Source organism: Coregonus clupeaformis, unplaced genomic scaffold (genome assembly GCF_020615455.1).
Source record: "Coregonus clupeaformis isolate EN_2021a unplaced genomic scaffold, ASM2061545v1 scaf0366, whole genome shotgun sequence".
Lineage (NCBI taxonomy): Eukaryota > Metazoa > Chordata > Actinopteri > Salmoniformes > Salmonidae > Coregonus > Coregonus clupeaformis.
Window position 1 is genome coordinate 1 of NW_025533821.1, and position 18,045 is coordinate 18,045.

Below are 18,045 nucleotides of genomic sequence, written 5' to 3' on the forward strand. Positions count from 1 at the left end.
AACTGAGCTGGTCACATTCTCTGTTGTTTACTTTATTTATTTTTTGTTTGGAACCAAAGAAAGATGGCTTTGCTTGAGGCGGGATAGACTTGTCAAATAAAAGAGAGTGATCAAACATCATCATAGAGCTCTTATTGTCATTAAGTAATAACAGTGCTAATTTGCAGAAAGATTGCAGAATTCTGATCGGAATTATTGTGTCAAAGATATTTTTAAAAAATCACAATACTAATAATGAATACCACAAAGTAAAGAAAGTACAAATCTGCTTTACAACACAGTATGTGACAAACAAATTAGATAAGACATGAACAACGCTTCTCCATTTTGTTTCCAGGTTTAGAAATAAATAAACCCTCCATGAGGCGTTCAAGAGAACCGATGACTACTAACCGGATGTCCATATTGGCTCGTCTCAATGTTGGGTAACACCATCTTGAATGCTCTGCTATTAGGTCTAGTGACTTAACCATGTCAGAACAATTACATAAAATGTTATTAACAGTCATGACAGCTGACATAAGCTTGACAGCTGACTTGACACTTTCATGGCACAAATCTTTGCTTAAGTCAGCTCATTGGCTAGGCATACAGTAAGCCAACTAATTTACATAAATAACAGTTTGTGTCATGACAGTGTAAAGTGTTGTCAGTATTTTGACATCAGTTTTCATGACCGAAAATGACATGTTATGACTGCGTTATGTCACCCTTATGACAGAGAAGTCAATTAAAGTGTTACCAAACCTGTATCCGACTTGCCTGTGTAAACCATTGTGGAATACTGAGCATGTACATACCGTAGTGTATTTACACATATGGCTGACAACATAATAGTCATGCAGGGTATTTATTTACATAATGTATACTGGTATCCTTTTACCAATACGTATGCAGCTTATTATTATTGTATTAACAGTCATTGTTATCTAGTTATGCCATTAGTGAGCTTGGAGATTACATTACATGAGTTGATCAAGTATATTTGAAAAGCACAACCAACTGTTATATCAGCTTCACGTTTGTGCCACTCAACTGCTTCATCTGATACAACCCTATAGGATTAGGCATCGATTTCACAATTCACAACCATTGAAGACATTTTTGTGAGAAGCGGTCTCAGGTAAGTGATCCTTTGAAACAGCCACAGTGATCAGTGTTCGCTGATCTTTCAGCACTGTTTACATACACACACACACACACATTGTCTCAACAAGATACATTTTGGCCTGCTGTGCGAGTGCTACAGTGGAGTCATGTATGCCAGATTGATCCAAAAATGGATTCTAACCCATTGGTTCCCATTTAAGGATAAGTTAACACTTAGCCTTAGCAAAACAGAGACATTGTCCAAAAATACTTGTAATTAAATCATGGGCAATGGCATAAATAGAACATTCTGTGTTACCCCGGCACATTTCCCCAAGAGCAAACCACAACGCAATCAGTGCTTGTAATGCATAAGAACAAAATAAATCAGGCCACCTCTTGCACGAACAGAACCTTGTGTTTAATGCTCGACAAACCTCTAAGAGTATCCATCTTCTCTCTCTATATAAAATCAAATAAATTATTCATTTCTCATCATCATCAAAAGCTACTGAGTCACAGCACATATCACTATTGAACTATATGTGAGATGAAGATGACTGGCTTCAACTGGATATGTACCAGGCCTGACGTTTGTTGAACACTGGTCAGTGTTGACAACCACTGGATCAGGAAGAGAGAGGAGATCCCTCATTTCCTCCAGATCCAGGGTCAGCAATAGAGATAAGAAAAGAAAAAGCACAAAACACACCCCTTTCCCTGACACTTCGACTGGCAGCGGACACAGTGGAGAAGGACTATAATGGACAGATCTAGAACAGGAGCAGGAACAAGCTAGCCTGGTATCCAAACTGATTGCGCTGCATTTCACAGGAAAACAGAGGTGAGCGCAGCGTTCAATCTGGTTTAACAAGGCTAACTATGAGTATGATGTAGTGTGACATACAGAAGGGGAGCCCCAGAAAATGTGTTACTGTGTCCCAAGCTTGATAGCAATGCCAACAATGAATGGTGTAGAGATGGAAATAGCAACATTGAATGTAGATGATACAGTACAGTACAGTAGCTAACACATTGCACCTGTTGTGAGTGAATTGTGTGGCTATGAACAGTAAAGTAAGAGCTGGGAGACCGACAGCTGCTGATAATACAAAGAGCTTTTTACATTGTCCACTGGGCCGTGTTCCGACCCTGCAAGTAGCTACCAGCAGTCCTGGGTGGCGAGATGTGACTGGGGCTCCCCCTGGAGGCCGGGGGGTTGACTAACGGGGACGTCAATTCAGATGAGTCAGGGACGGGGGGAGACGATTGGGGATCTTGGTGTGATGGTGAAGGGTGGTGATGGTGTCCACGGGGGAGGGGGGAAGACGTTTGAAGAGGGGGCGAATGACGTGAGGTGGGGGGCGACAACATGGCTGCCACTGTGTCCCGCGGTGACGAGGGGTCAGGGAAGGATCGCGATTCATTTGGCTTTGATCTCGGTGTAGTCGCTGCCGTCATCCCCCCTCCCTGAGGCCCCCCCATCCCTGGAGCGCCCCCCCAGAAACTCCAGGGCGGCATAGTTCAGCTCTTGCCTCTCCAGGTCTGCCATAGAGCCCACAGGTTGATAATCCCCGTCTTCTCCCTGTTGAAGGAATGGAAAGAGACAAGGTCCATTCAGAATCACAGATTATACCAGCACAGTGCCACCAATGCCATTGACATCTCAGAACATAGAGCGTATAAAGGTATAGCATGACAGACATTGAGAGAGGAGAAAGGAGGGTTAGTTGTTATTGGTGAGCAGAGGTGTAAGACAAGGAGATTGAGGTGGTTGAACATATCCTGTTAGTATCGAGGCAGCCATGCAACAGCAGTCATGGAAATCAAAGGCAATACAGCACATGGAAGCGGATCTCAGACAGCAGACGACTGTGGGCCATATCTGGTTGTTTGGTGACACATACAGTATGGCTCAGTTCTGGCACCACAATGCGTCATATGGCCCAGATCTGGTCCGAATGTAGGAGATGCGAACTGGGGGAGGGTTGGCACTTTGCTTATGGGCCATCTCTGGCTTGAGTTGTGTGGCCCTAACAACATTCCCTAGTTACTGGGCTACTTTTGGTCTGAATGTGGGCCACATCCACCTTGCCAGGCAAGGTCTGGACATTTCATGTTAAGGATCCACTTCAGGACCGTAACACCAAGTGGTTAACTGGGCCAAATGGTAAGTCGTTATATTGTAGATTAGGGCCATCATATAATTTTGCTGTCTGGGATGTGTGAGGGATGCGGTCTACCACTGAGACCTGGAGTTGGGATTGGGGTAGGGTTGTTTAGGTACCTTACCGTACTCTCCTCTAGAATGGAGGTAAACTTTGAGCCCAGAAGCTCTGTCTTAAGCTGTGCAAGAGTTAGGGAAAAGAAACAGAGACAGAAGAACGCAGAGAAGCGATGAAGCAGAAAACAGTGGTTTGGAAAGGCTATGGTTGCAGCTACTCCAGCGGTACTGTGATAGATAGCTATAGGGGTACTGGGACTCTCAGGCTAGGTCAGTAGTTGGCTGGGGAAGTTTACATTTTCTCTTTAACATAAGAGGTCATATCGGTTTTTGATAATTTATGAGTATCTCCACGGAATGAACATTACCGTACATCAAAAAAGAGACATGAATTGAACGGGTATATTATAGTATCAGCAACGGGTCAGCTATCTTTCTCGTGTCTGGGACAGATCTGAGATCATTATCATCATTATAGTCATCATCATCAACATGTCTCACCACTTTCTTCCTCAAACATTGTTTGTCCTTCTTGACTGTGCTGTAGTACAATGCTGGGTTCTCCAGTTTAGACACCAGGTCCTGCCCAGGGTTGCCATTCTCTCTGGGGGGTGGAGTCACAAGATCAGACTCGGTCTCATGACCACTAACTAACTGAGGGTGACACTCCAAGCCTGGGCATCCATTTTAAAACAAGGGCCTGTTTCCCAACATAGTTAACAATCTACAGGCCTATAGTTTATGGTTGTGGTCGACGTTCATGGTTGTGGTTATCGTTTCATGGGTTTAGTTGCGGTTGAGCCGACACCCTCTCTTGGAGCGACTTTCTGTAAAACCATTTGTCGGAGTGTGATGTATTGCTATAATGCTGAAGCACCTTAGTTAAGTAGGCTACCGTGGCTGTATTTTTAGCTAAGCAAGTCAAGGGTACAAAGCAGTATCAAAGCAGGGAATAGAGCCTGCAAACTATAGGCTACGGTTAGTCTGGCTTGCTAACCCCACTCCAACAGGCAGCCATTTTGGATCTCCATCTCAGAGGATTTCAGAAAGGGGACTAATGATGGCAAATTAATTGAACTCGCTCTGGCGTTAGCATAACTTATGACCATGATTCTCACGTCCGTCCATCGATCAATCATTCACTCATGAATACACAGAGGTGTTTTGGAATGGATGGCTAGGCTGAAGTGTTTCCTTATCATCAATTTAAACAGGAAATGACTACCTGTAGCTCGTATTGAGGGTGGATACTCACTTCTTGTTGTTATGGCCCACATATCTCACTGCTGCGATGATGAAGGCGATGACAGCCACTCCACCAATGGTGCCAACGATCACTGCCATCATGTACTTCTCTAACATCGGACAAGAACATCATATTGAAGGTAGTGTAGAAACAGAAAATACTGTTTAGCTAGGTCATGGTACTATAATTTAGCTTGTTTACATTCAAGATAATGCCATTGCCATATCAAGCCAATGGGGTAGCCAGTTTGTGCTCTTACTTATACAGTCAATCTAGATATCATATAAAGGTACTATACTTCTCATTTCAGTTCAATCTCTCATGTATGCTCGGCTATACAATGTTTAGCATTTTAACGGTATGGAGTTTGTTTCTGTGTTTAACCATAAACCTGAACTTGTGTACTCACTCTCCTGCTGCAACTCCAGATGAACTCTCTCCGACCCGTACATGTTGCTGATGCTGCAGTGCACATTGACGGCACCGTTGCCCAGGCGCTCACCCTTCTCCCGTAGCTTGATCATGCCCGTGGACGTGTGGCCGTCCGTGTGCGTGTAGTAGTTGTAGCGGCCGTCCGTGTCGTTGATGGTGATGTTCTTGTCGGGGAGGTAGAACTCGATGGTGGGCTCAGGGTTGCCTGTAGCCATGCAAACACACTGGACTCCCTCCCTCACCACCGTGCACTTGGACTCTTCCAGAAGGACAGGGGCGTCTGAAGAGAGGGTGGAGGTAGGGGTATGACTGATATGTAGAGTGGGATGGGATGGTGTAGTGTTGTGTAGCGTAGTGTGGTACAATATGATATGATATGATACCATACCATATGATATGAAACAACATTACATGATTTGATGACCCACTCACATTCCACAGTGATGTTGAGGGAGCTACTGGCTCGTCCGTGTTCGTTCTCTGCCAGGCAGCGGTACTGTCCGTCTCCCTGAGGGGTAAGATCCAGAAGCTGCAGCACAGACACCTCCTCGGCCGTGATGGTGCCCACCAGCTCCCCGTCCTTCAGCCAGGTGAGGGTGGGCGCGGGATTGCCTTGGGTGCTACATTGCAGGGAGATGGAGGAACCTTCCAAAATGGTCAGGGAGCCATTTACCACTGGCTCACTGGGAGGGTCTGCAGGGAGGACAGAAAAGGGATGAAAGGTAGTGATAGGAGGAGAAAGAAAGGAGTTGAACAACGGAGTAAGTTAAAGAGGATAGAACGTACTGTGTATAAACAAGCGCAAGAAGCTATGGGCCTGGTTTATCACATTACTAATAAGTCATTATATACAGTATATTTCACTTCACTACTTCAAAGGAGAGGCATTTGAACATAAATATTTTATTATTTATCAAAATATGTTTTTGGGCAGAAATGCCTTCTGGATCATGTGAATTTTCATGTGCCTTAATAACAAACTTGTATACCATCTTTAAATAAGTATACAATTTAAATTACGAGCCTAGTTGGTTTAGCATCGGAAAAAGACAAGAACCTTCCCACTAGCCATGATTGGCTGAGATAATGGGTGGGCTGGACATTCCGAGAGATGAGTTCGGATTGGTCTGCCATGTAGCAGGCTTCTGTCTATAATGAGCTGCTCAGTATGTGTAGGTAATCCTTTCTAACGCAGATTTTTTTAAAGATAGCTGCCCACTTTCTGGAGGACCAAGTTTTGAAATCAGTGGAATTCCCGGTGGAAGCAGAGCATGATAGCTAAGGAGATCGAGAAAATTCAGTCGTTTGATTGCAAATGCGGAGGGAGTCGAAAAGAGAACACAAAACACCTGTCTCCGGATTACATCTTCAAAATTAAGGGCAACCATGGCATCCATGACAGAGAGGGAGAATCGTTCATCCATGTACTGTATACGGGTAAGAGAGTATAGCTAGCTACATTTTCAGATATTATATGTTTCTAATTTTCATTGCAAGTTAAAGCATACTGTTAGCTAGCTAATGTTTTTTTTTGGGGGGGTGGGGGGTAGATCAGCTTAATATTGCAGATAGATTGTAACTTCCATCAATGTAATTGTCTGCATCACTTCCAATCCCTTCCAATTAGCTAGCTAATGTTAGCAGGCTGGCTGGCTCGCTAGCTAACGTTACGTGTATGATCTGTGTAGTAATATTATTCATATCTCAGAGCCATTTGCATTGCTAGTTATAGCCTAATGTTAGCTAGCTAGTACTGTTTACACCTTCTGTATCCTGTGCATGTGACAAATAAACTTTGATTTTATTTTATATAGTGTGTGTTTACCAGAGACTGTAATGTGAAGTACAACATGACCTTCACCAAAGTGAAATTAGGATTAAATGTTAGGCAAACAAGACAGTGTCCAAATTCAAAAAATTATCCAGTAGAAGGGCCTGCTTTTACAATCACAACCATAAGCAATTTTCTGTAATTAGCTCGCCATTAACTTGTAAATAATGATCTTGTTGTGAGTTTATTTTTCTGTAATAATGAATGACAACTGTATACAGACATGTTGATAGACGCAGTATAAACCAGCCTTTAGTCTTGAAATCTTTGGTTGTTTAGTACATGACCGTACTCACTGTTTAGCACATGGCCTCACATCTGAATCCTTAAAGAGATAGGTGGGGCTAAGGCTTAAGAGGGTGTGAACGATGCTGAATGGGTGTAGACAAAGAAGAGCTCTCCAGTAGGTCTACTAAAACATTCAAGGGCCATTTTCTCAAGTTGATCAACTTTCAAAACATAATTACTTTCCCATTGTTCCTCAACTGTAGTGTATGATATATCATTTTACTTTTATCCAATGTAAAAAACACAATTTCAAATTTTGCTACATAAGACCGAATCGAGCCGGTCGGTCACATATGTCACCGCAAGTGACATAAATTAAAATGTCAGCTTGGTTGACTTATAACTACAATGGTTAAATGTAACTATTTTTGATTATTCCACAAACACAATGTTGCACAATGACACTCACACAAGACGGCCAGGTACATGGATGTGTTCATGACGCCGTAGCCGTTATCCCCCACGCAGGTGTAGATGCCCTCCTGAGCTGGGGGTTAAGTCATCCAGGGAGAGCGAGGCGTTGGAGGCCGTGTCCCACAGTAGCTCCTGGTCCCCAAACAGCCAGGAGATTCTGGGAGGAGGGTTACTGTCCACCTCACAGTGCAGCGTCACGGAGCTGCCCTCCATCACCTCCACGGACACGTTCACCCACACCGAGCGAGGGGCGTCTGGGGTGAGAGGAAGGGGAAGGTGGGGTTAGACTTGTAAAAGTGACAAGTGTATAACCTGGTTAAAAGTGTGAGGGATTGGTTATTTGGACACAACAGAGGACATATTATGTAATGTGGGGGATTATATAAATATAGAAGAATCCTGCTGACTACGCCAAACCTGGTTAAACCAGACCCAACACTGCGCTCATCATTGTTTCAAAGAAAAACAAAGGTGAAACATAGAAAAACAGGTTTGGATGCAAGGCTAACATACCCTATGGCAGCCATGTCACAATCATGCAATATATTGCAAAATCAAGCTGCTATCCTTCTACTGTTGATGGAGAATAATGGATAACTGTAGATATTGAAAATGGTTCTACAATGTGTGCGTCAGAAATATGGCAGGATTAGTTATTCTATATTTATATAATCCCCCACATTACATAATGTGTCCTCTGTTGTGTCCAAATGACACGCTTCTCACAGAACTTGAGGATTCAACCTACAGGTTTGGTGACAACGGTCAGTTGGTCACTTACACTTGACGTCCAGAGAGATGAGTCTCTCGTAGACCAGGGTGCTGTTGGGGTAGTAGACCCTGCAGCCCAGGAGCTGGCCGTTGTGCCTGGGCCTGGGGGTGAAGGTGAGCGTGCTGGACAGTACGGCTGTATTGCTTTCTTCCACGTAGTCTGAGGTATACTCGGGTTCAGGCAGGTAGACTGTGTTCATCCATTCGATCTCTGGGCTATTCTCTGGACAATTGTCTGGAGCATAGCACGTCAACTCCAGATTCTCATCAGCGACTATCTCCTCAGGGATGTCAATGTTGGGCTGGTCTGGGGGTGTGAATGAGTTAAAATTCACCAATTCACAATATTTACCTGTTCTCATTAAAACTATAATAATTATAATCACAGCTAGGGCAATCCCAGCCTGGCCCAGATCTATTTGTGCTTGCCAACTCCTATTGTCATTGTCAGGCCATGTAATGCCAAACAGTGTCCACAGTAGTTGGCAAGACAGCACAACATATATGGTACCAGGCTAGGGAAATCCAGACAATAAATGTGACACCTATGATTGTAAACAATTGTAAACATAGTAAATGCTTACCCAGCACCTTGAGCTCAGAGAAGTCTGGGTAGGTGTAGATGTTGGCACCGCCCAGGTCGGCACGGAAGTAGTACCTCCCTGAGTGCTCTGTACCTATATTACTGATGAGCAGGGAGCAGTTCCTCTGGTGCAGGTCCCCAATGAGCTTGGTACGCCCTTTGTAACTTTCATGCACAATGTCTGTGCGCGTCTTGAACACCACAGGTGGGAAGAGCTGGGGGTAGGGCTGGCCAAAGTACCAGATGCCGTGGATGCCGCGGTACGGCCGGATACTGGACGGGTACATGAATGTGCAGGGGATGATCACGCAGGAGTTGGTCATGGCTGAGATGTCCCTGGGTATCCATACGTTCCACTGGCCACTGACATCTGAGGGAGGGAAGGAGGGAGATGGGAGGAAGATTGGAAATTGTAATATTGTGAGTGAAACTGTTTATCAATGAACAATCAATCTACAATACATATACCGTTTCAAATGGACTCACTGAGAAAAGATGAACAGAGAGAGACAAAGAGAGAGAGAGAACAGAGGATGATATCATGAGGTTCTCCCTGGGTGAGCTGGTAAGAGCAGAGACCCTATGTGGAGGAAGCATATGTCTCACTCTCACCACTGGCACCACTGTTTAAGTGAGAGGGACAAGGTTGAGCCAAGATGGACGCCAGCCAGCCATCCCACAGCACTGGAACAGTAGGCTGATTCCCTGCTGCCATGTGTGCCAGTTGGACCCTGTGTACCCTTTTGCTTTAGTGTTGTAAGTTTGACACACTGGGTCAATGCAGTAAAACCACCCAATCAGTTTTACACTGAAATTGCATATGTAGATTAATTCATTTCTAGTATTAAATCTGTAGCCTTTAAGGGAATTTCCACAGTCTGAGTTATTGTGGTGTAATTGAGTAGTTATTCACACTGACAAGAGAGAATGAGAAACATAAGTTTTACCTTTGATGATCAGCAACAGCGGCAGAAGCAGCTCCAAACACCACATGGTGTCTGTTTAACCCTGAACCAGAGACCTCTGCAACAGACATCAGACATCAATTACACATCAACTACTTCACACTTTACCATTCTATTCTGGACCAATGGAGCCCCATGCTATGTGATATATTTTGAATATGCCATTATAGTGACATGTAACGAATGTCAGTAGTGGTGGCACATAACTGCAATGGTTAAATGTCCGGGGTTTTTTGTACATATTCTAATGAGCCTATGTTGCTTTTATCTCAGGTAACAATGACATATCTCAAGATGATTGTGAGTAAAAAGATGGTAGACGTTACTGACTATCACCTTGAATTGCTCAATGGGCGAAAAGTAGCCAAGACAGAAAATGTCTGATTTCTCAGCTTGGTGGTCACAGTGGTAGTAGCAGTAATGTTCACTAGAGGGCGCCCAATCACACCCAGACAGCTCGACAGCCCTCTCCCTTAACTTCTCTGTAAAAAACACACAAAAAAACACACACAACAAGTGACATCAGCATCAGGCGATGACATCAGCCCTGCTGCCTGAGATGCACAGCAGGCTCTTTACTGGCACTGGCACATAGACATGGTGACGCACACTCTCTCTCTCTCTCTCTCGCTCTCTCTCTCTCTCTCTCTCTCTCTCAGACGGCACCTGTTTGGGCCCCGTAGTGTGACTGCTAGTAGAGTCACTCATTAGGCTATTCATACGTAAGTCCCAGGTCTTCGTCAGACACAGTCACTGTTGGACGCTGTTCATAACCATGACTCATTACCCTAGTCCCTTGGCCCTTATCCAATACATTACATCATGGCGTCAACCATCATCATTTGGTCCGTTGGTTGTTTGACCATTTGGTCTATCTACCAGTCTGTGTCTCCCCATTTATGTAATTCATGATGCTATGGAGGCAATGACTTGTCTTTAGCCCCCCTCCGAGCAGCCGGTGGCTGCAGATGGTGAGGCTAAGAGTGGATTGTGTTGGAGAGCTCCATGATTAACACACACTACGTCCCCAGACAGTCTATAGGCTGATAAGCTGTGTTCATACAGAAAATAAGGGCAAATTCTGTTGGTTTTAGGCAGTTTGGCAACAATAGGGAGAGGTTATTCTGGGCTGAGGCACATGAACATCCCTTTCTCAAACAAGCGATCGTACACACACAAACAGCATGCTCATGCGTATTTCCAAATGGTGTCATAACACTTATACACACACACACACACACACACATTGGAAATACAAAGTAAAAAGTACGGTCCACATAATGATAACTTATAACGTTGACTTGGACCCCTTTAAACCAAACCATGAGGCTCTAGGTTATGGCAATCATAGCTAATGCTAGTAAAACGTTTCTAAAATATTGTGTCAAGCTGTACCATCTGCATTAGACAAAACCCCAAGAGAGGGACTGTGTCTGAGCTGAGAGGCAATGCATCAGCAATGGCAGGAGGAACAGAATAGCCCGGAGAGCAGGGCACTGACACCACCAGCAACAACAACGAGAGCCATTGATTGGTAGACAAACGGCCAGCACAGAGACCAGCCACAGACCACTTGCCTCATACCAGCTTCAGCACCAGGCTCCGGCTCCCTCTCGGTTCCTTCCCTCGGTTCTGTCGGTTCTACGTTCTCCCCGAGCGTGTGGTTCCCTTGTGGTTCTCCACAGGCTGAAAAATCCTGTCTGTCGGGTTCTATGGAATCTAGGACAGGGGATGGAGAGAGAAAGAGGGACAAAGACAGAGAGAGAGAGAGAGAGAGAGAGAGAGAGAGAGAGAGAGGGGGGGAAGAGAGACTGTGAGAGATGCAGGCTGTGGTGAATGTGTGTGGTGGGTAGTTTTGAATATGAATTCAAAAATGTCTCTGCCTTTTCCTAGGCCCACTCCACGCATTCCTCTCCTCTATCGCCATCTCTGCTATGGCCTGTCTCTCTGTCTCAGATCATGGACCAAGCTTTTGACTCTCACAACCAGGTCAAATTAACCCTGCTAGCATTAGATAACTTCCCCGCTAGGACCTACTGTATCCACAAAGAGCCAGTGACCTCAGGGTGAATGTAAGTTGAGTCATAATATCACTATGACTAGTGAGTATGACTAGATGTGTATGGCTGGATTTATACCCATACAGATGATAATATTCTCAATTTCCAAACAGATCCATTGGAATCATACACCCCCACAGTTAGAGGCTTTAGATATTGTACTGTGCCCTTGTTGACTACCGTTTGCAGCCAAAATGAGTAAATATGAGTAAATATGAAAAAAACTGAGCCAAATAAACCAATGGAGGTTAAAATGGTTCTTATTTTATTACTACAAAATAAGTATTATATTGGTGTTGTAAAATGTTTTGGGCATTCCCTTGGACGCCACACACACACACACCAAACATGTTTGTGGATGTGGGATGACAACCGGGTCCAGCAAGCAACTAGGAGGACCTCCTACTTTACATATCAACGCAACAAAGAATACTTCTTCATGGTGGAACGGTTATTACAGTTTAAGTGGCATGAGTCACTGTCTCCAAGAGCCATTAGGCCAGAGGCCATGTATCAAGCCATGGATGTTTTCAAGGGAATCCCTACACAAACACACTTGAGGATGGGCTGAGTAGGCCTGGGTGGGGAGAGGTTGGTAGTCAGAGTGAATACCTCATTCACAGACTGGAGCCTGTACAAACGAATGTGCAGCATACCACAGCCTCCTACACACACACACAGCTCATGGCGTGCCAACACACTCCGCACTGTGGCGCTTACGGCGACACAACAGCTATGTGACCTTCCTGCCCGCCCCCTCCTCTCTCATCCCCCCATCCCCTCATCCTCCTCCACTTGCTGTCGTTCCGTTGGGACAAAGCAGTGTTTCCCTGCGCCATGGTCATTGTGTGTGTGTGCCTGTGTGTGAGTATATACGTGTCCACATGGGGGAGGGTCCCTCCTAAACCATGTCAACCTTTTAAAGAGCTGAGAGTGTATGCATGCTCATCTGCTAATCTGACTACTATCGCACTGTCATTGTTAGCACTGTTGGCACAGCAACATTTCCAAACTACTATACTTTAGTTAATGGTATTGCGACAAAAATAACACGTTGATGAAAGGATTTTATAAAGTTGTTTCTTACTCATGATTGTTGGTTCCTGTGTGTTATACAGTAATAACGACATTACACTGCTACAGGTCACAGTTCTGTACATACTGTAGGTGAAATGTACAGCATAAGCAATGACCTTAGTGAGGACCTTCACTCTTGAAACATTAACATTGTACAAATGACTGCAACACAAATTCCCCATTAGGAGTCTATGGGAGAATCTCAAATGGTTTTGCTCGCCTCCTGCCTCCTCTCCTCTGACCAGGGAATCTGGAAACAAATGCGCTTGTATGAAATGAGACTCTCCTTCTCCACTCGCGCATCATCAGGCAAATGACGTTTATAGGGGTGGAATCACAAAATAAATGTGTAAATTGATCAAAACAAATGTAGCTAGTTGTGCAAGACATTTTAAAGGTAAAATTATAAGTAGTGTATCGTTTTTTAAATGTGTGCATAGTTTACTCCGTCGAGAAAACAACAGCTGATTCAAAGGGGGTGTGGCGGATGTTAAAACCCTTCCATGCAGGCCGCCGGTAGGACGCTCTTGTACGTCCTCTGCTGAAGTAGGTAATCGAGTAGAGGAGGACATTCCTTTGTTCGCCAACTAACAAACTGACGCTCTCCTCGACCACTCGACCACTTATCGGTTTCCGGGTCACGGAGGACGGAGGAGTCGAGGAGAGGACGTACTTTTGCTCAATTGAGAATCTCCCTAGGCGTACACTCCACCACTCCTCCTGTTCTTCATAGTGTTTCACTTAGCCTGTGGGGGCAGTATTATCCCAGCCCCAACACAGTAGTTAATAGACAGAATAATCACAGGAATCCTCATCCCTATAATTTCATTCTAACAATTATTCTTCAAAGAGAAAATCATGGTGTACACTGTGCATATGGCCTAGTGTAGGCTATTTCCATGACGTATAGTGCCACAATGAGACTATGGACACAGAATCAGTAAGGCAGAAACAGGTAATGACAGCTTGCCATATTACCATGACTCATTTTCCAAAAGATCAACCAATAACAAATGGCCCCATTGTCCTCAAGAGAACGAGCCAGCTTAGCCAAGATAATTTGTATTCTTAATATCATATACTGTTTGTATGTGAGTGCTCGCTGGTGGCTCATAGGAATAAAGGAAACCCTGTACGCAGAACACTGCCCATTGTGAGGCAGAGACTGGAGGAATTTTCCGGAACAGGCCAGCTCACAGCTTGCGTTGCTGTTTGCCTGTGACGCGTGCTGGTCCACAAGCTCTGGCCCTCACTAAAATACTCCAAGGAGCAGATGGTCTTAAAGCACACCCGCTCCCCCCTCCCACACACACAGCACTCGGAGCTGCCTGTGAGAAGCCCACCCCTCCACCATATCACACAGTCTGTGTGAGGTAGACTATTGCTTATAAGGCCACAATTACAAACTGTAAAACTATGACAACATTTTGTTGCGACATGTATAGTGCCTGTACAGTACCTATGTTTGCATGTATGTGTGCATGCGTGCATGTATTTTCTGAGTGCATTTGTGTGTGTGTGTGCTTGTTCTTGCATGCCTGTGCACCTCCATGCATTCAAGAGAGCATTTGTGTGTGTGTGTATCCTCTACCTGGCAGCAGTGTGTCTCTGGACCAGTATCTAGTACAGTGCTGCCCAATGCAGTCCCAGCACAGTGGGCAGATGGTGAGCCACAGGCCCCCTCTCTCATTAGAGTGCTCTCTCTTCCGCCCTGCCCAGTAGGGGGCGACAAACAGAGCAGTCACCTGCATAGCCCCACAGGCAGGAGGCGAAGACCTACTGTGGAAAGGTATGTATTGCCATTTTCAATCCTTCCCCAAACCTTCTCAATGTCCGAATCCCTTGCCTTCGCATAACCTTCCTACGCTGGTATTATTTGTTTTTGTACCACATATAAATTGAAGGAGTGGGTCGGTTTCTACCATGTCCCTCACTCCTATAAAGTATTTTCGCATCAGTGGTCACGCAGGAGAAGAGCCAAAGAAAGGAAGCTATTTAGCCACAATAGTTCACATGAAGAAATTCATCTCTTAATATAATTTCTTTAAAAAGCTTGCATGTTTTCAGCACACATGGACATTTTGGCACAATAATAATATAATATAATATAATATGCCATTTAGCAGACGCTTTTATCCAAAGCGACTTACAGTCATGCGTGCATACATATTTTTGGGGTCGGGACGAACCACTATTGGCACAAGCGCTACAGTGAGTACAGAGGACCACTAAGCTCAAAACAGTCTGTCCGAATTTGGATTTGGAATCTTCATCTGCTGTTGTATCAGAATTCCATGTAATTGTGGTGAGACACTGGCAAAAGCTCTGGTAAAAGCAGGAACTGTTCATTTCTGTGTGGTACTCAGAGGAAAATCTGTCCTGTGATTATTGCATGGCTTTCACTAGCCCCCACTCACACAAATGCAAACACACACACACACAAACTCACACAATACTCAATCACTAGATCACTCACTTGCTCATTTGCCACTTCACTTACCCACTCACCTTAGAACACATGTTGAAAGACGTATTTTATATTTTTGTTTACTGCATTTGAAAATCAAGAAGAGGAAGCATTCTCATTTTACTCAATGTCTTACCAATTTCAAGTCATGCTGCTGAGTATTAAATGAAAAACGACTGAAATCCAATACATTTGCTGTATCACTATATTATTGAGGACACACTGAACCCTCACACAGAGACTGCCCCTCATACCTTTAATATTACTGTAGAACAGCAAGAGTCTTCCAGGTGTAACAACTCATCCAAAGTCAACACCTAGACCAGAGGTTGCCAAACTTTTATGAACAGTTGCACACCTTGATGGGATAAACATTTCTTCAGAACATCTAACATTTCCCTATTCATTGATTTAGTGGTAATGACCTCCATCTCATCTGATCCATACTGCAAATCTTCTATTTTCTGTGACAAATGTTTTTTTTATAGATTAAATAGGGTTTATTTGAACTATTTTCATAGTTTGCATAGTTCCTTACTCATTATGATTCATTTGTGTGTAGGCTACCCCTTTAAGAGCGTCCCAGAATCTGCAGCAGAAAAAATAAATAGCTCAGGTAAAATAAGTATTTTGTTTTGAACGGTTTGAGCTGGAGAGGAGAGGTTTTCTGCATTGTAATGGTTCAGCCACCGACACAAAGCCATGGTCGGTTTGTTTCTATGGCAAAGGCTGTGGTACAACTTAGCCTAATTAGACATGCCTGTGCTAATGGTTCTCACAGGTGAAGTAAAATGATACATATGACTTTGCTCTTGATGCCAGCCTGAGCGCATTGGACTTGAAAAACAATGATACAGATGTAACCATGCCAACGTCAATATATTATTAATGTATTGTCAATGTATTATCTGAGCGCACTGGTGCTCCCAAGTCAAAATTCCATGGGCATTCCACAGGTCAGGTCACCTTTATAAGTAAGTGATCCAAAAAATTATTAAGATCAGGAAAGGTTTCGCGGCACACCAGTTGAAAACCACTGCCCTAGACATCTCTAACAAAAGGTATGACACACAGAGAGGCCAAGAAGCACTGAGAAACAAAGTCAATAGCATCCATTAATCTAAGTAAATAATCAATCTTGGCCATAAAACCAACTAACTCCAACTATCTCCATGGACCAATTAACTCCATCTAACTTTGTCCAGAGCTTTTACTCACCTGTGCAGTCAGGTGAGTGTCGCAGGCGTTTCTCTCCCTCTCTTGGGTTTCTAGTCTCAGTGCCAACAAGCCTGTCCCCAACAACACGCACATGCACTACTATACGCTAACCGTCACGCCACCGCTCGCGCTGCCATGAAGAGACCTCTCGCCCCTCTCTGTACCATGCCCCATCAAGAGGGGGGGGGATAAACTGCCCCCCCCCCTCCCATATGGTAATCAGCCTCCTCAGTGTACCAGCATTGTTCCGTGCCTTTGCCTCGAGGCCCAGCCATTCATAAATGCACACTCCGCACTCCCCTGGCCACAATGACCTCCACTGTTCCCACTCGTCCCAACAAATGTGGGTGAGGCTTTGAGCTCCAAGACCCTTTCCATCCAACACGGCCATTAGTTTAACATTGGATGGGTCCGAGCATATTCGTTTGTTTTGGATTGATGGAGTGCCACGTCCTTGTTTGTTTGAGGTCACTACTATGCCAAAGGGGGATGGAAGAATGGACAGGGAGACAAACAGGGTAAAGATAGAGATGGGAGTTAAAATAACGATGTCATTGTATGGAAATGTTTGTTGTTTTGCGGTAGAAGACCTCTCAGAGGCTAATACATGCCACCCATATCCATATGTAATCTATAGGCCTATTTGAACTATAGCTACAGTACTTGCCACCTAACCTGACCAATAGAGGGCTTGACCAATACATTTGCCACCACAATCTTCTAAACGGCTGGATATTGAGAATAATGAGTCACTAAACTTGTCCTGTGGCTGAACCATACTGAACTGGTGTTTGAGGGCACAGTGAGAAGCATGTGACCTCAAACCGCATCACTTCCTGCGTGAGCAGCTCATAAACCATAGACACATGGTCAAAAACTCCCTTACAGGTCTCAAGAGGCCCTCTCCTTCCCTCCTGCCCTATTTTCTATCACCTTGTCCAAGCCTGAAGGTTAACAACTCAAATGTACTATATAAGAAGGTCAGGCAATATATAGTATTTACTTAACAAAAATATAAACGCAACATGTTTCATGAGCTGAAATAAAAGATCCCAGAAATGTTCCAAATGCCCAAAAAGCGCATTTATCTCAAATTCTTTGCACAAATTTGATTACAGTTAGTGAGCATTTCTCCTTTGCCAAGACAATCCAACAACCTGACAGGTGTGGCATATCAAGAAGCTGATTAAACAGCATGATCATTACACAGGTGCACCATGTGCTGGGAACAATAAAAGGCCACTCTAAAATGTGCAGTTTTGTCACACAACACAATGCCACAGATGTCTCAAGTTTTGAGGGAGCGTGAAATTGTCATGCTGACTGCAGGAATGTCCACAAGAGCTGTTGCCAGAGAATTGAATGTTCATTTCTCTACCA

At 44.3% G+C, this 18,045-nt stretch overlaps 1 protein-coding gene across 1 annotated transcript; it reads right to left on the reverse strand.

The window, feature by feature from the left end:
* Nucleotides 1-16: 16 nt before the first annotated feature.
* Nucleotides 17-16,795, reverse strand: LOC121558823 (myelin-associated glycoprotein-like). Its single transcript, XM_045215094.1, is given in 14 exon segments — nucleotides 17-2,674; nucleotides 3,382-3,435; nucleotides 3,815-3,917; nucleotides 4,569-4,668; nucleotides 4,969-5,271; nucleotides 5,424-5,684; nucleotides 7,520-7,595; nucleotides 7,597-7,778; nucleotides 8,306-8,602; nucleotides 8,880-9,248; nucleotides 9,826-9,901; nucleotides 10,180-10,325; nucleotides 11,428-11,562; nucleotides 16,666-16,795. Coding segments are annotated over 11 exon segments (1,953 nt in total). The 5' UTR covers nucleotides 9,872-9,901; nucleotides 10,180-10,325; nucleotides 11,428-11,562; nucleotides 16,666-16,795; the 3' UTR covers nucleotides 17-2,512.
* Between the last annotated feature and the right edge of the window lie 1,250 nt (nucleotides 16,796-18,045).